We start from the raw sequence: 20,852 nt of genomic DNA on the forward strand, positions 1-20,852 counted from the left end.
AGTTTCAGTTTAGTGAAATGTACGCGTCGCATTACATCTCACATCCAAATGTCACACGTCTTTACGGGTTGTGTGTAAAGCACGCACAGATTCCGGAAAACAACTTTGAATGAACCAATTAAAAAAAATTCTGGAACAAATCATGGGACACATTATCCGTGTATTTTCCATAATCGCTGTGTGAAAGAGGCTGAAGTTGACTGGCACTGGTCTCTTATATTAATGTTGTTTGGAAGCCTGTGAAATGATGACTGAACAGGGTTTTCTCGACTTGTTTCCGTGTTGTTGTTGCTCAACAATGGCATGGACGCGATGTTGTCTTTGGGTTTGACAAAAGGAGGGTGGGACGTGATTGGTGCTCTGGGTGGTGACTGAAGGCGGTGACTGAGTAGATCGGACGTCACATCTTTACGGAAGTCACAGCGGCTCGTGAAAATGAACAGCTACTTTAAGCAGGCTGTGTGCAGTTTACTGTGGATTGACTGTTTTGAAACTTATATGGTAGTTACATAGCCCCTAGACCAGTGTTTCTCAACTCCAGTCCTCGGGACCCACTGCTCTGCACATTTTGTATGTTTCTGAGTCTGACACACTCAGTTCAGTTCATGAATCTTTCTACTAATGAGCTGATGATCAAAATCAGGTGCCTTAAATGAGGAAGACATACAAAATGTGCAGAGCAGTGGGTCCCGAGGACTGGAGTTGAGAAACACTGCCCTAGACCTCAGTTATCATGAAAAAAGCCAGGAAATTTCGATTTTGACAATATGGGACCTTTAACATTCTTATAAAAAAAAGACTTATGAAAATAAAATAATATTCTTACATGAATACTGATTGTAGTGTTTTTAGAGTCTTAACTACATTTTATTTGGAATTCAATGAAAATATCTTGTTGTTTAAATTTATATTACACTCAACTAGATTCTTTAAACCCACTTTTAAGTAGGACTTAGTTAAATAGTTAAATATAATAGTTAAATAATAACAGTTCAGTACATGGACATGACATACCATGAGTCTCAAACACCACCGTTTCCTCCTTCTTATATAAATCTAGTATTTGCAAAAGACCACCGAAAAATAGGTCAATTCCAACATAACACCGACAGTTACGAAACTTTCCGAGATCGTTAATAGTTACGCCTCCAACATTTGCATCGCCCAATCATCATTAACGTCAGTACATCAGTTAAACAAGGCGAGTCACTCAAGGGACACGGTTAGCTTAATGCTAGCGCTAGCCTGTCACATTGCTATACGTAGGATTTCACTTACCACATAAACAGAGAGATGACTGCGCTGATGACAAGTATTTTTTGGTAAATCAAATATACTATAAATGGCATTTCTACTACTCTAATGTCATTTTTTTAAAAGTCTTTAAGTTTTTAAGTCAAGATTTAGTCCAAATAATGTAAATATATTATATATAATTACAAATTTAATTTAAATAAATTAAATTTATTTTACATTTTTATTAATTAAAATTGTGATAATAATAAAAAATAAACATTAAAATACTTCAAGATATTTTTTATTTGATATCATAAAGTGTGTCATGCAAGTCATTTTTTCTTTAAGTAAACTTTTTTGTTAATAATATTTTATCTGCAAGTACAGTTTTTAAACATTATTTTAAGATTTAATAGAGTTCATTGGGTTGTGAATTACAGTTCAGTAAACAGGAGGGCTTGTGTCAACAGTAAAAAAGGAAAGTTATTACATTTTGATGAAGGATTGTGAAGACATTTTTTCTCTCTGGAAACAAATACTTTTTTTGTATATTTTTATAGCATTAATGAGTGAAGCAGAATATCTAGAAATAAATTTGTAAAAATAAAATAAAACTGTGGTGTGAAGGACTTGATTTCGCTTGGTGGGATTAGACTGGACAAATGATGTTTGGATATTATGTATTTCATAATATTCTTCCCTGCTCATGCAGTCTTGTTTGGATTTGCAAAATGGTGGAGACTGCATTTTAATAAAATATTATAAAAACATAAAACCAAGAACAGTTATTAATAAAGTAAATTGAATCAGTATAATGTCATATTCCCTTTCAAGTACCAGAAAGTATAGAGCATAACCACGAGGGATGATTACAGGGATGATCTGACTGCCTAGGATCTGATCAGGAAAATTGAGGTGGGAAATAAAGGCAAGAGAAAAGGTGATAAGACAGGAAGAGAACAAACAAAAGAGAGAAAGACAGAAGAATCAAGGAGGAGGGTCTGAATGGCACTGACCGACTGGTTTTCAGCATAGCAGACGCCGCGGATCAGCAGGTTGACGAGCTGTGAGCGCAGAATGATCCCGTGAAAGGTGAGCGGCCGAAACCTCTCCTCCATGGTCCACTCCTCACTGGGAGATTGGTCCGGGTAAAGGTTTGGGTACGGCACATGTCTGTTAACAACAACAGCAAACTCATATAAAGAGCTCATGTGGGAAAATACCTTTGTATTGCCCACAATACTGTCACAACTCAAAGCTCCCTCCCAGTCCACTAATATAATTTATTAAAAATCACTCGAAAATGTCAGTGTGTTAATATATGATCTCCTATGGTGCCCTCTGTGCTATTTGCAGTGCTTTTTTTGTGTTTGCAGCGCGTTTCCGTATTTGTGTTTGCGTTGCGAGGATTTGCAGTGCCTGTGTTGTCAAACTGATGAAGATGGGGTTTTTTGTTTGTTGTCGTTTTTTTCTGTTTGCACATGTTTTCTTAAGTTGCAGCGCGTTGAGCTCTCTCAGCCACCGTAGACAAGCATTTTTTGGCAAATCAAATATACTATAAATGGCATGTCATTTTTTTAAAGTCAAGATTTAGTACAAATAATGTAAATATATTATATATATATATATATATATATATATATATATATATATATATAATTACAAATTTAATATAAATTTAAAAATTAATTTTACATTTTTTATTAATTAAAATTGTAATACAAAATAAACAAAATACTTTAAGATATTTTTTATTTGATTTCATAAAGTGTGTCATGCAAGTCATTTTTTCTTTAAGATTTAATAGCATTAATGAGTGAAGCAGAATATCTAGAATACTGTAGTAGGACTTGATTTCACTTGGTGGGATTTGACTGGACAAATGATGTTAGGATGTTATTTATTCCATAATATTCTTCCCTGCTCATGCAGTCTTGTTTGGATTTGCAAAACGGTGGAGACTGCATTTTAATAAAATATTATAAAAACATAAAACCAAGAACAGTTAAAGTAAATTGAATCAGTATAATGTCATATTCCCTTTCAAGTAGCAGAAAGTATAGAGCATAACCATAAGGGAACTGCATTGTTTATCCTTTTGATCTTTCATTCCAAATGGAAACTTGGGAGGAAATCTCATTATGAAATTAACATTTTTGTCTAGTTCACGTTGGCTACAATTATTGACACCCAATTATTGCAACGTCCTTTTCCAAAGATAACAGCTCTTTTTGGAGTTTTCTCCAACAATGTCTAATGAGTTTGGACCAGAGATCAGAGACCATTCCTTCATACAGAATCTCTCCAGATCCTTCAGATTCCTAGCTTCATGTTGGTGCTTCTTCTCTTTAGTTTCTATACAGGGTTCAGGTCAGGGAACTAGGACGGCCATGGTAGAAGCTTCATTCTGTGCTCAATGACACATTTTTGTGTTGATTTTGATGTTTTTTTTTTTTGACTCATTGTCCTGCTGGAAGATGCAACCATGGCCCATTATAAGATTCCCAACAGAGGCAGTCAGGTTTTGATTTTTTTATCTGCTGGTATTTGATAGAATCCATGAAGCCATGTATCTAAACAAGAGGGCCAGGACCTCCAGCAGAAAAATAGGTCCACAACATTAAAGAACCAGCAGTATTTTTAACTGGGTACTTGCCATGGGGTACTTTTTATCCCTGTCTGCACCAAAACCATCTTGAGGGTGCCAAAATGCTCATTTTTAGTTTCATCTGACCATAGAAGCCAGTCCTGTTTGAAGTTCCAATCATGTCTGACAAGTGAATATGCTGGAGTTTGTTTTTGGATGAGCCAGAAGGATTTTTCTTGAAACCCTCTGGAACAACATGTGGTGATGTAGGGGCTGTTTGATCATTTTATTTTAGGCTTTCTGACCCCAAGACTCAACTAATTGCAATTCTCCAGCTCTGAACCTTGGAGAGTCTTTGGCCACTCTTCACTGTGCTTTAGGACGATTTAGACACACATCCTCTTACAGCCAGATTTGTAACATCTTTAGCTGATTGGAATTTCTTAATTATTGCCCTAATGGGGGAAATGGGGATTTTCAATGCTTAAGCTCTTTTTATACAGCCACTTTCTTTTTTTCTGCACATCAGAACTATGTTCTTTGGTTTTACTTCTTGTGAAGGATGATTAAGGGAATTTGGCTTTTGTGTTCCTCATATTTATAATCCTGTGGAACAGGAAGTCATGACTGGACAATTTTTTTTTTTTAATACGTATAGGAATTTACTTCAGTGATAATTTATTCATAGGAATTTCTAGGGGTGCCAATATTTGTGGTCAACATGCATTGGAGAAAACTATTTATTTCATAATGCGAGTTTGCCCCAGTTTGAATTGTTTTACCTCGATGAAAGGTTAGAATTTTGTACATTTTTTAAATCAAAGATCAAAAAGACAAACAATGCAGATTTATTTTCACAGCCACCTTTGGTCATATTTGCCAAGGGTGCCAATATTAGTGGATGGCACTGTATATGTACAATATTCAGCTAACTGGTCTGCTGTGGATTATATGAGTCTTAAAGAAGTAAAAAGCCTTTTAAAATCAAAGTATTTCACTAAATGTTGTTTTTGGTGTAAGAATTCTTGAATATAATTATGAGTGGATTTCTAGGAGCTATAAATGCTATGCAAGTACAGATATGCAAGTACAGTAAATATTTTTGTGACAGTATACAGTCGTGGCCAAAAGTTGAGAATGACAGAAATATTAGTTTTCAATATTTTTGCTGCTAAACTGCTTTTAGATCTTTGTTTCAGTTGTTTCTGTGATGTACTGAAATATAATTACAAGCACTTCATACGTTTCAAAGGCTTTTATCGACAATTACATGTCATTTATGCAAAGAGTCAGTATTTGCAGTGTTGGCCCTTCTTTTTCAGGACCTCTGCAATTCGACTGGGCATGCTCTCAATCAACTTCTGGGCCAAATCCTGACTGATAGCAACCCATTCTTTCATAATCACTTCTTGGAGTTTGTCAGAATTACTGGTTTTTGTTTGTCCACCCGCCTCTTGAGGATTGACCACAAGTTCTCAATGGGATTAAGATCTGGGGAGTTTCCAGGCCATGAACCCAAAATTTCAACGTTTTGGTCCCCGAGCCACTTAGTTATCACTTTTGCCTTATGGCACGGTGCTCCATCGTGCTGGAAAATGCATTGTTCTTCACCAAACTGTTGTTGGATTGTTGGAAGAAGTTGCTGTTGGGGGGTGTTTTGGTACCATTCTTTATTCATGGCTGTGTTTTTGGGCAAAATTGTGAGTGAGTCCACTCCCTTGGATGAGAAGCAACCCCACATATGAATGGTCTCAGGATGCTTTACTGTTGGCATGACACAGGACTGATGGTAGCGCTCACCTTTTCTTCTCCGGACAAGCCTTTTTCCAGACGCCCCAAACAATCGGAAAGAGGCTTCATCGGAGAATATGACTTTGCCCCAGTCCTCAGCAGTCCATTCGCCATACTTTTTGCAGAAGATCAATCTGTCCCTGATGTTTTTTTTTTTTTTGAGAGAAGTGGCTTCTTTGCTGCCCTTCTTGACACCAGGCCATCTTCCAAAAGTCTTGGCCTCACTGTGCGTGCAGATGCGCTCACACCTGCCTGCTGCCATTGCACCTGCCAGGTGCAATCTTAGTAGCCACAATATCCTTGCCTGTGAAGCCATTTTTATGCAACACAATGATGGCTGCACGCGTTTCTTTGCAGGTGACCATGGTTAACAATGGAAGAACAATGATTTCAAGCATCACCCTCCTTTTAACATGTCAAGTCTGCCATTTTAACCCAATCAGCCTGACATAATGATCTCCAGCCTTGTGCTCGTCAACTTTCTCACCTGAGTTAACAAGACGGTTACTGAAATGATCTCAGCAGGTCCTTTAATGACAGCAATGAAATGCAGTGGAAAGTTAGTTTTTTTTGGGATTAAGTTAATTTTCATGGCAAAGAAGGACTATGCAATTCATCTGATCACTCTTCATAACATTCTGGAGTATATGCAAATTGCTATTATAAAAACTTAAGCAGCAACTTTTCCAATTTCCAATATTTATGTAATTCTCAAAACTTTTGGCCACGACTGTACACTACATTCATAATACTGTCATACAAATCCATCTTGTGTTATATTAAAGACAGTGTTTTCTTAAGATTGATCATTTTCAAAAGGAACAGGGTGATAACAGTTCTGGAGGTCAAAGTTCATCTGACTGACCTCCTCTCCAGCATCTGCTGAAGGATGTCCTGCCCTTCCTCTGCCGGCTCCACAGCAACTTGCTCGTCACACACGTTGCGCAGCTCACTTGACGGGTATGATTTCATGGACTGACACCTCCGTCTCTGCTCCCCCGCACGCGTCAACACGCTGGTTTTCTGAAGGAGAGGAAACATCAGAGAGAAACAGGTTTATTTTAGACACAAAAAAAGACATACTATGAGGTTCAATCTGTTGACATTAATGCATTAGGTCTCCTGAGCTAACAATGAACAATCATTTTGCAGAATTTATTAATCCTAGTTAATTTTGGCATACTATTTAATGAAATTTATGTTTTAAAGTTAAATGGTCATTAGTACATGTTTTATAAACAAACATCAACTGATACATTCTGTAAATTCTGTAAAATATTTGATGTTAATAAATTAAAACCATGGTTGAAAAACTGCACCGACGTTTTTTTTATTTGAGTATTTAATAAAGCTATTTGTTTCACTTGGTTTCAACACTGCAAAAATGCTTTTCTTACTTAGATTTTGTCTTGTTTCCAGGCAAAATATGTAAAAATTCTTAAATCAAGAAGGATTTTCTAGATGAGTAAAAATTATTGTCTTGTTTTCAGAAAAAAAAACAAGTCAAAATTAAGTGTTTTTGCTTTAAACAAGCTTGCTTTCTGTTTGAAAAAAAAAAAAAAATTGCTTACCCCACTGGCAGATTATTTAGCTTGTTTTAAACAAAACTCACTTAATTTTGTCTTGTTCTTTCTGAAAACAAGAAAATAATATTTACTCGTCTAGAAAATCCTTCTTGATTTAAAAATTTCTAGATATTTTGGCTGGAAACAAGACAAAAAAAATTTAAGTAAGAAAAGCATTTTTGCAGTGTTTAGTCATTTTAAAGCCAACATGAAACAGCATTCACAATGCATTTCTCATTGATAATGTGAAATATTTCCAAGTAAAACTAAATATTTACATTAAAATATTGAATATTGAGTGGATTACACTTTATTTTACAGATAGATTTATTACATATTAATGAAAAATTATGAAAACAAACCTTATTCTAATTTATTCTAGCAATGCTCAAATTGTGATATTGTGTGTTTACAATCATTGCCATCAAAATTAGTTGTAGTTTACATCAATAAATGACAAAGGCACTGATATACAGACAACATGGCTAAGCATTTTGATCTTATTTGTGAACAATGACAAGAACTTATTCTGAAGGCATTGGCATAAATGGATACTACTAATAGATACTTGACAAACAGATAAATAGTTTTGAAAGTTGAACTAGGAAATTTGAGGAAGTTATAGGCTTTTTGCAACACCATTGTGTGGTACTGTTTGTATCAATTGTTTCAAGAACAAAACTTAAGTAAATGACAAAAACTGTATTAGTTCAAGTCAAAAGAACCACCATAATCTGATTTCTAATTATAGCTCCTTACTTCAATGTACTTTAGTGACTCATAAGTGATATTACATCTCTCCTTAACAAAGTACATGATCAGAGTATCAAATAACGCTGCTGAAGTCATTTCTGTGCTACTGAAGTGAGACACATAAACAGCAGACCACTTGCACCATCTTGTGGTCAAAACGCTGCAGTCCAATACTGCTACAATTGGTAACGTAATGTTTTACCTTAAATTTGATATTGTTGCTAATGAGGATATTGCCTTTCATAAACTCCTTCTCATTATCTCTGTTCTCGGTGACGACGGGGAAAGCGTGATAGACTGTGGTCCTCAGGATGCTGACCAGAGACTGGATACGGGTGTGAGGATACACATACGTCAGGTTGGGCTCCATAATGTCACTGGCTGTTAACCTAAGACATTAGAAATAAATGTAAAAAAAAAAATAAAAAATGGAACAAATAAAAGAGACAAATAAGTGGTAGTAGACAAAAACTGTGCATAAGAAACAAAATTCACAGAAAAAAAAAACATTCAGTTTTTGAACACTTAATAATTTTACTTTATTGAATTAGATAAAAAATAAAATAACTGATTTTTTTCAAAACTTGCATTAGACGATAAACAATGCTATGAAACAGAGGCATGAAATTAAGTGTAGCTTAACATTTAAACACTTCTGGGTAATGCAATGGTCTCACTTGTCCATCTCGACTTCTGTTTCCCACTCCAGCAGCGGGACTCCTTTCAGGTGAATATGAATATCATATATTCCCTTATTAAAGAAATCTCCTGTCCACTTGGCCACCTAAGGAAAAACACAATGCCAGTTAGCAGAAGTCTTATTTAACTGAAGTTGCTTATTTTTTATCTCATTCAATTCTAATTATGCTATATTAGGAAGGCATTCATAAAGGATATAGTCTGATATAATTTAAATAATTGTATTCATTACCTCATCCTAGACGACGATTTCCCACATCTCAGAAATGATTGTGATTTGTTTTTCTTACCATTAATGTTATCATAATTGGAAGTCCGTATGTGATCTCATTGGTCGATTCGATTAAGATGACTGTCAGGCTGATGGTCATCCTGACCACACCTCCTAGAAAGGCAGCTGCTCCAATCAAGGCAAAGGTCCCAGAATATATTTGCATGTGGAAGTTACTGCAATTACACGCAGTGAAAACAACGTTATAGGTGTGGGCCGAGAAATTACGATGCATAAGTTACAATAAATGTATGTGTCCTGCTCTAACAAGTGCTCTTGGTTGTTCTTAAGAGATTGTTAACAGGAATAAATCTTACATTTTGAGGACATTGGCCACTAGGCGCCCAAGTGAAGCCCCACAGAGAAGAGACGGGACAAAGAGACCACTGGGGACGGAAACACCATATGTCCAACAGCTCAGAAAAAAATACAGCACAAAGAACAGCGAGAGGGTGATGGGACTAAAGGTAGCTGCCAACAAAACCAGACAAAGGAGGGAGAAAGAGAGAGAGAAAAGGGTTAGAAAATAAAGAGGTATTGTGATACACACTTTTTAGAAACTTCAACTCAATTTTTACAAAGCAAAAAGATTACAGAGGTTCAGGCACGCTGTTAAATCAAACTTTATTTTCAATTACAATTTTGGGTTCCCATGAAAACAAGATGAAGTGATTACTCTATTTTTCACTGAAGCACTTTCTTGGTTTGTTTTGTGTTAAAAATCCAGCGCACCCTTTTCCTGTAAAAGCATTGGGGTATTTGCCCTCCACAAATGTTAGTTAATAGTTTTCAGTAAGTTGTGGATGTGCGCTACAGTAGATCTTAGTTATTTTTATTATCTCATTTACATAAACATATATATATATATATATATATAGTTACACTTACAATAAAAATTCTTCAACCAGAGACTAATAAAACCTCAAAAAATATGCTGTGACGTGAGAATTAATACAAATTGATCATAAACAGCATATACTGCATGTAACTTTCTTACCATTCTGATGGAAGAGCTGGTGGATTGCCACCTCTTGTGGGTTGAAGAACAGGGTTGCCATGTCATTATATGTGTTGTTGTAGCAGAAGAAGCGTCGTATGGTTGAGTTCACCTCCTCATTTACGGACCCCTACAAAACAAACCATTACTATACTTACAAACGGAGGCATACTGCACACAAGCATAACTTTCTCGAAATGGCAAGTTCTAATTTTATAAGAATTAGCTGCAGTGTGAACCAGGCTGTATATCTTACATACCTATATAGCAACCTACATACATGTATCTCTCAAAAGTGAGTACACCCCTCACATTTCAGCAACCATTTTAGTATATCTTCTCAAGGGACAATATTATAGAAATGAAACTTGGATATAGTTTAGAGTAGTCAATGTGCAGCTTGTATAGCAGTATAGATTTACTGTCCTCTGATAATAACTCAACATACAGCCATTATTGTCAAAATAGCTGGCATCAAAAGTGAGTACACCCTAAGTGATAACAGCAGTATGTCGTTTAACCATGCAAAGCCACATGTCCTATTCATCATGTTTGTGTTTTTGTCTGCTTGACAGGACCATACAAACTTGTGTATCTTATATTAGAGCAGCTAAAATTTGTTGCTTTAAGTACAATTGTCTCATACTGACCACTGGATGTTCAACATGGCATCTCATGGCAAAGAACTCTCTGAGGATTTGAGAATTAGAATTGTTGCTCTCCACAAAGATGGCCAAGGCTATTAGAGGTTTAGGAAGCCTCTTCTAAAGCTGGCTCACAAGAAAGCCCGCAAACAGTTTGCTGAAGACAACCTGTCCAAGAGCATGAATTACTGGAACCACCTCCTGTGGTCTGATGAGTCTAAGATAAACTTGTTTGGTTCAGATGGTGTCCAGCATGTGTGGCGCTGCCCTGGTGAGGAGTACTACAGTCAAGCATGGTGGTGGTAGCATCATGGTCTGGGGCTGCATGAGTGCTGCTGGTTCTGGGGAGCTTCAGTTCATTGAGGGAAACATAGATTTCATTATGTACTGTACATTCTGAAGCAGAACATGACGCCTTACCTCCAGAAACTAGGCAGAACAGAAGCTGAAGGTGAAAGTGATGAGTGGCCAAGTATGTCTCCAGACCTGAACCCTATTAAGCACCTGTAAGGTGGAGAAGCACCATGTGTCTAACATCCAGCAGCTCCTTGAGGTGTGGAAGGGGATTCCAGCAACAACCTGTGCAGCTCTGGTCAATTCCATGTCCAGGATGATTAAGGCAGTGCCAGATAACAATGATGCTAACACAACATATTGACACTTTGGACAAGTTCATTTAGGGTGTACTCACTTTTGTTGCCAGCTATTTTGACAATAATGGCTGTATGTTGAGTTATTTTCAGAGGACAGTAAATCTATACTGCTATACAAGCTGCACATTGGCTACTCTGAAATATATCCAAGTTTCATTTCTATAGTATTGGCCCTTGAGAAGATATACTAAAATGGTTGCTGAAATGTGAGGGGTGTACTCACTTTTGTGAGATACTGTACTTAATGTACTGAAGGTTTGTGAAACTTAAATCAGCATCATTGCTTTCTGATTGTTTATGACAAGTTTTACCTACCCGAAAAAGACAAAAAAAAAAAATATAACTGTAACTGGTCATTGTATCAGTCAAGTGGTTCCTTCTATACAAGTGAGCTGTTCTTGGCCATATTGAGCCACAAAGTGGACCAGAAATGTAACTATCGTATCACATAGTCAAATTCCTGACTATCAGCACAAAGAAAAAAATAGATTAGAGTTAAAAGAGAGTAATGAAGCTGGACTCAGACTAACCTGTGTTGATGTGTTGTTATTGGTGGAAACTAAATCTCGACACTCCCCCAGAGCCACTGATGCCACAAAGATCACTAGTGTGGTCATCATACACACCAGCAGACTCTCCAGCACCCTGTCAATCAACAAATGGAGTGTCAGACAGCTACTCTCCTGTTATTGGAGTAGTTAAATTCTCCAGTTGCATTCAATATAAATCCATGTGTGACCCGGGACCACAAAACCAGTCATAAGGGTCCATTTTATTAAATTCAGATTTATACATCATCTGAAAGCTGAACAAATAAGCTTTCCACTGATGGTTTGTTATAGGACACTATTTGGCTGAGATGTAAAGATTGTAAGATTGAAAATCTTCAATCTGAGGCTGCAGAAAATATATTGATAAATATGAATAAAATCACCTTTGAAGTTAACCATGCATACTACTAATCAAATATTAAGTTTTAATATATTTACAGCAGGAAATGTACAAAATTTCTTTATGAAATATGATCTTTACTTAATATTAAAGTATTAAAGTAAAATCGTAATTTTGACCCATACAATGTATTGTTGGCTACTGCTATGAACATACCAGTGCTACTTATGACTGGTTTTGGGATCCAGGGTCACATATAATTGAGATCTCTTTCAGGTACCTGATGAATCTTGCTTTGGGGTGAACGTTTCTCATGCGGTATTTTGCGAGGCGTTTGTTGATACAGTTAAACAGAGCACCAAGCAAACCTCCTGCCACCCCCATCAACACAAAAAATGCCAAATCTACTGCTGTCCACAAATGACACGTCTTATCTCCGTCTACACACTGCAGATAGTAAAGAAAAACAAATAAGTTAAAACCACACACCTCACTGATTTGTTTTTCCAATAGTAATGATTACTTTAAGTAAACAAAATCCATTTGCAGGTGATTGAATAGGAAAGCTAAAGGTCAAGTGCATCATCAATAGCTTTCATTGCTATAATCCCTGTAAAATGTAACTATAATTAATTTTAAATTACTATTACTATAATATAAATTACTATTACTATAATAACTATTTAAGGTTGCATTACCTACAAAATCAAGCTAAAACAATTGATTAAATAGCATTCTAGCATTGATTGACCTAGATGACATCAGAAGCTTCAGCTAGAATTTCATACAATTTGCACTGATAATCATTCACAATAAAGTGTTGTAAATGTCATTTAATATATAAATTTCGCAGAAGACGAGACCGAATTTTGGATTCCTCACATTCCATATGATCACTTAATTTACATAGCAACACAACGTGAATCCATATAATAAAGAGGCTACAATGATTTCTGTAGCTTTTTTACCTTAAACTCTCCAAAGTTAAGCAGCCCAGGCAACTGGAATGATCCCCATTTATTAAAGTTGATCCCAGAACGAAAGAAGTTGAGTGTGAAAGTGGCAGACATGGAGCAGAACAACTTTAAGACAGAAGAGAGACAGAAAGAGAATCATAAACCGAACCTTCGCAGCACACACCAAAAATACATGACCTAAACCCTAAATAATATATCCACATACCACTTTCCATGTGAGGGCCTGGTTCCAGAAGGACGAGCCCTCCTCCAGACTGAAGAGTGTGCCCCCTATGGGTGCCCCGAAGGCAGCCGCAACACCAGCCGCAGCACCCGCCGACACAAAATCTCTCTTGTCCCTGAACACAAATACCACTGACAAATCAACCACACTCCAGTGGTTTTAGTCTTACAACTCAGACAGGTTCTTCAAGGTATCTTGGAGAGGTACAGTATCCAAGTTGCAACATCTAGCTACTGGAGTACCTTGGAGTTGTAATTGATGACCAGCTGATTTTCTCAGACCACATTGCTAAAACTGCCCGGTCCTGCAGATTTGCTTTATTCAACATCAGGAAGATCAGGCTCTTTCTTTCAGAATATGCTTCACAACTTATTGTTCAATCTTTAGTTCTGTCCAGGCTGGACTATTGCAATGCTCTTTTGGCAGGTCTTCCAGACAGTTTTATCAAACCTGTACAGTCGTGGCCAAAAGTTGAGAATTACATAAATATTGGAAATTGGAAAAGTTGCTGCTTAAGTTTTTATAATAGCAATTTGCATATACTCCAGAATGTTATGAAGAGTGATCAGATGAATTGCATAGTCCTTCTTTGCCATGAAAATTAACTTAATCCCGAAAAAAACTTTCCACCGCATTTCATTGCTGTCATTAAAGGACCTGCTGAGATCATTTCAGTAATCGTCTTGTTAACTCAGGTGAGAAAGTTGACAAGCACAAGGCTGGAGATCATTATGTCAGGCTGATTGGGTTAGAATGGCAGACTTGACATGTTAAAAGGAGGGTGATGCTTGAAATCATTGTTCTTCCATTGTTAACCATGGTGACCTGCAAAGAAACGCGTGCAGCCATCATTGCGTTGCATAAAAATGGCTTCACAGGCAAGGATATTGTGGCTACTAAGATTGCACCTAAATCAACAATTTATAGGATCATCAAGAACTTCAGGGAAAGAGGTTCAATTCTTGTTAAGAAGGCTTCAGGGCGTCCAAGAAAGTCCAGCAAGCGCCAGGATCGTCTCCTAAAGAGGATTCAGCTGCGGGATCGGAGTGCCACCAGTGCAGAGCTTGCTCAGGAATGGCAGCAGGCAGGTGTGAGCGCATCTGCACGCACAGTGAGGCCAAGACTTTTGGAAGATGGCCTGGTGTCAAGAAGGGCAGCAAAGAAGCCACTTCTCTCCAAAAAAAAAAAAAAAACATCAGGGACAGATTGATCTTCTGCAAAAAGTATGGCGAATGGACTGCTGAGGACTGGGGCAAAGTCATATTCTCTGATGAAGCCTCTTTCCGATTGTTTGGGGCATCTGGAAAAAGGCTTGTCCGGAGAAGAAAAGGTGAGCGCTACCATCAGCCCTGTGTCATGCCAACAGTAAAGCATCCTGAGACCATTCATGTGTGGGGTTGCTTCTCATCCAAGGGAGTGGGCTCACTCACAATTTTGCCCAAAAACACAGCCATGAATAAAGAATGGTACCAAAACACCCTCCAACAGCAACTTCTTCCAACAATCCAACAACAGTTTGGTGAAGAACAATGCATTTTCCAGCATGATGGAGCACCGTGTCATAAGGCAAAAGTGATAACTAAGTGGCTCGGGGACCAAAACGTTGAAATTTTGGGTCCATGGCCTGGAAACTTCCCAGATCTTAATCCCATTGAGAACTTGTGGTCAATCCTCAAGAGGCGGGTGGACAAACAAAAACCCACTAATTCTGACAAACTCCAAGAAGTGATTATGAAAGAATGGGTTGCTATCAGTCAGGATTTGGCCCAGAAGTTGATTGAGAGCATGCCCAGTCGAATTGCAGAGGTCCTGAAAAAGAAGGGCCAACACTGCAAATACTGACTCTTTGCATAAATGCCATGTAATTGTCGATAAAAGCCTTTGAAACGTATGAAGTGCTTGTAATTATATTTCAGTACATCACAGAAACAACTGAAACAAAGATCTAAAAGAAGTTTAGCAGCAAACTTTGTGAAAACTAATATTTGTGTCATTCTCAAAACTTTTGGCCACGACTGTACAATTAATCCAGAATGCGGCTGCAATATTAATTTTTAATGAGCCGAAGGGAAAGCACGTTACACCTCTCTTCATCAATTTGCACTGGATACTAATAGCTGCTTGCATAAAATTCAAGGCATTAATGTTTGCCTACAAAACCACCACTGGCTCTGCACCCCTTTACCTAAATTCATTACTTCAGACTTACGTGCCTCTAGAAGCTTGAGTTCTGCAAGTGAACAGTGCATTATTGTGCCATCCCAAAGAGGCACAAAATCACTTTCACAGACTTTCACATTAACTGTACCCTTCTGGTGGAATGACCTGCACAACTCATCTGCAAAACACATCTCTTCCATCTTTATTTGATCTTCTAACTCTAGCATCCTCTATTCTAATTATATTCTTTAAAAGAAACTTGCCTTTTTAGACTTATAGTCTATTCATTTATTTAATGCTTGTTTTCTTAAAAAAAAAAAACACTAGCTTCTCTGTTCTTTTTTTATTCTGTCTACTTTTTATTTATTATAACATTTAAAAAAAAACCTTGACACGTGTACTGCGTTAGGCTAAATGAGACTTGTCACACTTGTTATTGCTCTTTTGTTGATTCTGATTGCTTCCATTGTCCTCTTTTGTAAGTCACTCTGGATAAAAGTGCCTGCTAAATGTCTAAATGTAAATGCAATTTGTTTAAACGTTTGGATCCGTCTTCAATTATTGATCCAATCAATTACAAATGGATGAAATGTGCTGTTGTGCATTTCTTTTTTGTCCAAGTAAAATGGGTTTGAATGTCACTTAACGTTTTACATTCATTTTGCACAGTGTAATGAACGATTTAGTGGTTGTTGTGATGTGGCGCTCACCTGTCACTGCGGAAATAGGGAAAGTGAAAGCTGATCTTCTTGAAGGTGATGCTCTGAAACTAACCGGACAGACAAGTATGCTTTCATTAGTGTATGACTGTGACAAGAAAGATTATGCATAAATAAATCCTGGTAGCATTCAGAAAACAAAATCATTAACCATCTAAACTTCTGTTAACCTCAACAAATCAGTCCAAAAATTAGTCAAATTAGTCGATTCATGTTGGATACATCAGCATATAGAGGAGTACCTGAGGTAGTCCTGCTCCTACTATTGCTCCACTGTGAATCATTGGTCCCTCTTTACCGACAAACAATCCTGAAGCAAAAACAACACTGAATCAGCATATAACAGCTTCTAAAAGACATATCACTTTAATCTGGCAGCATGGCTCTGATCAACACCATGTAATCTATTGACATTATCAGAATGAAGCTAGTTTACATGCATTTTCTTACAAACAAATTGGTAACACTTTCTATGAAGCCCCTATTTATAATAATAAAAGGGTATTTCTAACGCATTATAAAAAAAAAACATATAATATGTTATATTATCTCATGAATAATCATAACAATTATAATGCATTATAATACTTGAGTATTTGATGTTATAACCTTTAAGATTATGATTATTTATAACACACAATGGACGCCATATTAAATCTACTTAATTTATAATGGACTATATCATATTACATTTATTTTTTACATTATATTACATTTTATTTTGATGGTCCCCTTAGATGTCCCCTTACATGTCAACTAACACTCCTTAGAGTATTAGTAGACTTAGGTTAAGGTTAGGGTAGGTAGAAGGTTCACGTACTTGCAAAGTTACTTATAATCAGTTTGTCTTTTGGGGAACCATCAGAATACAGTGTTAGGATATATTTAGCATACTAACAATAATAATTACTGCTAGCTGACATGCAGTTGCAGAGTATTATAATACATTAAAACTGTTTTTTATAATGTGTTATGCATTCATTCTAAAGCCTTTAGAATACCCTTATATTGAATTATAAATACAGGCTTCATAGAAAGTGTTACCGACAGATTTTACTGTAATATTTGTCTGTGTTGATGTAGACCGTTTTCCTCATCATTACCTCCAGCAACAGCGAACAGGACTCCTGTGACCTTACATATGTAGGTTCGCAGCCGCACAATGCCAGGAATCTTTACTCCATTCAGGTAACTTTTGATTTCTGGGATACCAGACCCAGCTGCAACAGGCTATTACACAGGAGAAACAGAATGATTATATAGTACCCACACACTGAAACACTGTACAGTTATTCAGTTAACCTTTAAGTATAACATGCAGCTTTGATTTTATGGGTAAATTAAAATACTTTATCTCGGACAGACAAACACGCACATACAGTACAGACCAAAAGTTTGGACGCACCTTCTCATTCAAAGTGTTTTCTTTATTTTCAGGACTATGAAAATTGTAGATTCACACTGAAGGCATCAAAACTATGAATTAACACATGTGGAATTATATATACATAACAAAAAAAGTGTGAAACAACTGAAAATATGTCATATTTTAGGTTCTTCAAAGTAGCCACCTTTTGCCTGATTACTGCTTTGCACACTCTTGGCATTCTCTTGATGAGCTTCAAGAGGTAGTCTCATACATAAAACGTATTATTAAATGTTTTTTACCTAATGGTAATTATAATTCGCATTCGGAGATCGACACTTCTTGACTGGCAAGACGGCCGCGAGAGGAAACTCAAACAGTGAAAGTGAGTTGTTCAAAACCTTTCTTTTTAGTAAACTCTGTGTACACAAACAATGTTCTCAATGCTGGAGTTCATGTGTAGAGACCCAGGCGATACTTCGAGCAAAGTTTCATGAAAATAAAGAAAACTCTTTGAATGAGAGGGTGTGTCCAAACTTTTGGTCTGTACTGTACATCAATATTTTACATATACTGGTCATTAAAAAAGAAGTGAAAAAATTGTAATGAAAAAGTCTCTTATGTTCACCAATGCTGAATTCATTTGATCAAGTTATATTGTGAAATATTATTACAATTTAAAATAACTGCTTTCTATGTTAATATATTTTAAAATAGAATTGTGATCAAAGCTGAATTTAACATCATTACTCCAGTTTTCACTGTCACATGATGCTTCAGAAATCATTTGTATATGCTGATTTGCTAATAAGAAACACTTATTATTAATATTACTGCATTATTATTAAATATGCAGCATTGCTGAGCATAAAAGTTTTCTTAAAAAAATAAAATAAAAAAATCATGCCTGAAATACAGTAAGAAAGTCAGCCCTTCCTGATTCAAATTATGTCTTGACTTGGAAAGATATTCAATAAATAAGTGAGCTTTTTTTTCCTGATGATTTTAATGTACAGTGCTACCCTCTGGTGTTTTATGTAATGACTTTACTAGATGTAGTTTTTCGATGGAGATGTTCTTACCTCAATGAGTACCAGGACGCTGGAGATGAATACGAAAGTCATATTGAGAGCCAGCAGCTCCAGTAATGAGAGAACTAGACAGCCATTCTCACTGCATTCCTCCACAGCTGAAGCATATGTCAAGGACTCCACTCAGCAAACAGAGCAAAATTATCACATACCCAAAACACAAAGCAGCACGGAGCAGAAAGGATACATTGTCCAACCAAGCTGAACTTTAGCTGAGTAAAAAGCCGCACGAAGAAATCGATAAACAGGCCAGTCTGAAAAAAATAAAATAAAATAAAAATCAGAAATCACCATTTTACCACAGAAATTATGAATATTTCACCTCCAACACCAAAATGTTTCTAAAAAGGCTTAATTTCTATAATGATATTGATGTAATTTAATACAATTATTTAATTAATTTTTTTTTTTTTTTTTGGGGGGGGGGGGGGTAAAATATGTTTGAATTTTAAATATGTTTAAAAATGAAGTTTAAATATACTTTTACATGCGCTAAATGCACATAAAATTAGTATGTACTACATTACATAAAACCAAAGAAAACCAATTATGGACTATTTTTTCCATCAGAAATACACTGAGATTTGATATAAGTAATTTTAGAGAGTATAAACTAAACTGATCAATTAATTGTAACCTGCATCTGAAAACAAAGACATTTGTTCTTGTTTAGTCATGTTCGATTTCAGGTAAATAAAGCAGTGTGATCTATAATTTGCTATAAATCTCATTTTCCAATAGGGTATAAAAACATCGTGCACCATTTTGGTGCCCTGACCCCTTATCAAAATGATTTTAGATGCATAAACCACCCCAAAACGTACCAGTCCTGTTGATACTCCTATTGCAAAAACCAAAATCCACTTTATCGCTTCATACTTTCTGGCTTTCTGCGAGAGAAATGAGATAACTTTGTTAAAAGGGATTTGAGATCACAATAGATGAAGACATCACATCACACATTTTACCTTATTATCCAATCCCTCCAAAACCTCCAAGAATGGCTCATTAATACATCGATCATAATCCAAACTCTGAAATGCAAAATATGAATATTTACCCATATCCATTAGAGACAAAGTCTTAGTATTGCTTTTATTGTAAATCTAATCTATTGCGTCCATTATTCACTAACCTCATAGTCTTTCCTCGGCAATATTTCATCCTCATCTTCTCTGGTTTCACCCAGTATTGTCTAACAAGCGAAAGGCGAGAATAAAATCTGTTTATCATGTTCAGGAAATGAGACCTTTAAAAAGTAAAACCCCAGTCTGATGGTCTTTTGGTGGTTCTGAGGTTTCCCAGACTGGGATTTCAATCTTCAAACTGAACAGATGGCATGTTACGACTTGACACAATGGAGTCACTGTTTCTGAGCACATTTCTGCAATTTCTCTTTATTATACCTTTATTTAAAAAGCTTTATCTACAATATTAGCTTTACTTCACAACAATGAAGAACATTAGTAGTATAAAATGAGGTTGATAATTCATAATTAATAATAATCATAATATCACCAAGGAACACAGGGTGTGTCTCATGACCTACTGAGCTCTAGACACTGATTTGGTCATACAATGACCCAAATGATTAAATTATATGACACCCTAATGACATATTGTCTAAAACTACTGCTCTGGCCAAAAATGACCAAAACACTGTCGTCTAGACAATGAACACACTAGATTCAGAAACAGTTACACTTTCATTTTCCAACACAATGCTGATTTTTCTTCAGGAGCTTGTAGATTTGCAACATTACAGCTCTCAGCAGACTTGGTTTGGTTGGTAGACTCATTGTTAATGTAGACTGTTGATGTACAGCAGGGTGTTTACAGTGAATTTGGGTGGAGAACAGCAGAGGCAGCATACTTTACAGCGTTATAATGAACTCTTATTTCATTCAACAAGGCGTTTTGCGTTAGGTAACCGATAACACAAATAAAATAGTTCATACCAGCTCCTCGGGTGTTCTTGTTTCGCCTTCATTGCAGCAGCATTGACAACACAAACAGCCTCCACAGCACGCCATCTTCAGAAACACACCGCTACAGCGCACCTGGTCACATGACCATCACACAAGCCAGCTGAGTTACTCAAGTGGCACCAGCTGCGTAGCTTTAACGCAGACCAGTTGATTCAAGCGCGCCCCAGCTACGCAGTTTTAACGCAAAAGTTGCGTGTGTACGCAACATCTTTAGTAAATCATCAAAACATAAAATGTCTAA

At 36.5% G+C, this 20,852-nt stretch overlaps 1 protein-coding gene across 1 annotated transcript in view; it reads right to left on the reverse strand.

The window, feature by feature from the left end:
- Positions 1-20,685, reverse strand: part of clcn6 (chloride channel 6) — a 24,339-nt gene extending 3,654 nt beyond the window's left edge. Inside the window, exons 1-21 of the mRNA XM_073819223.1 lie at positions 20,582-20,685; positions 19,759-19,818; positions 19,592-19,657; positions 19,448-19,513; positions 18,811-18,877; positions 18,615-18,721; positions 17,270-17,396; positions 16,409-16,476; positions 16,158-16,216; positions 13,270-13,402; positions 13,056-13,169; positions 12,368-12,534; positions 11,727-11,841; positions 9,900-10,029; positions 9,220-9,373; positions 8,922-9,078; positions 8,610-8,716; positions 8,135-8,321; positions 6,480-6,637; positions 2,253-2,409; positions 2,074-2,133 (exon numbers count right to left, since the gene is read on the reverse strand). Coding sequence (XP_073675324.1) covers positions 2,074-2,133; positions 2,253-2,409; positions 6,480-6,637; positions 8,135-8,321; positions 8,610-8,716; positions 8,922-9,078; positions 9,220-9,373; positions 9,900-10,029; positions 11,727-11,841; positions 12,368-12,534; positions 13,056-13,169; positions 13,270-13,402; positions 16,158-16,216; positions 16,409-16,476; positions 17,270-17,396; positions 18,615-18,721; positions 18,811-18,877; positions 19,448-19,513; positions 19,592-19,657; positions 19,759-19,818; positions 20,582-20,656 — 2,334 coding nt within the window. The 5' untranslated portion in view covers positions 20,657-20,685. The remainder of the gene's footprint in view (positions 1-2,073; positions 2,134-2,252; positions 2,410-6,479; positions 6,638-8,134; positions 8,322-8,609; positions 8,717-8,921; positions 9,079-9,219; positions 9,374-9,899; positions 10,030-11,726; positions 11,842-12,367; positions 12,535-13,055; positions 13,170-13,269; positions 13,403-16,157; positions 16,217-16,408; positions 16,477-17,269; positions 17,397-18,614; positions 18,722-18,810; positions 18,878-19,447; positions 19,514-19,591; positions 19,658-19,758; positions 19,819-20,581) is intronic.
- Positions 20,686-20,852: the final 167 nt, after the last annotated feature.

The sequence above is a fragment of the Garra rufa genome, chromosome 15, assembly GCF_049309525.1.
Source record: "Garra rufa chromosome 15, GarRuf1.0, whole genome shotgun sequence".
Classification (NCBI taxonomy): Eukaryota; Metazoa; Chordata; class Actinopteri; order Cypriniformes; family Cyprinidae; genus Garra; species Garra rufa.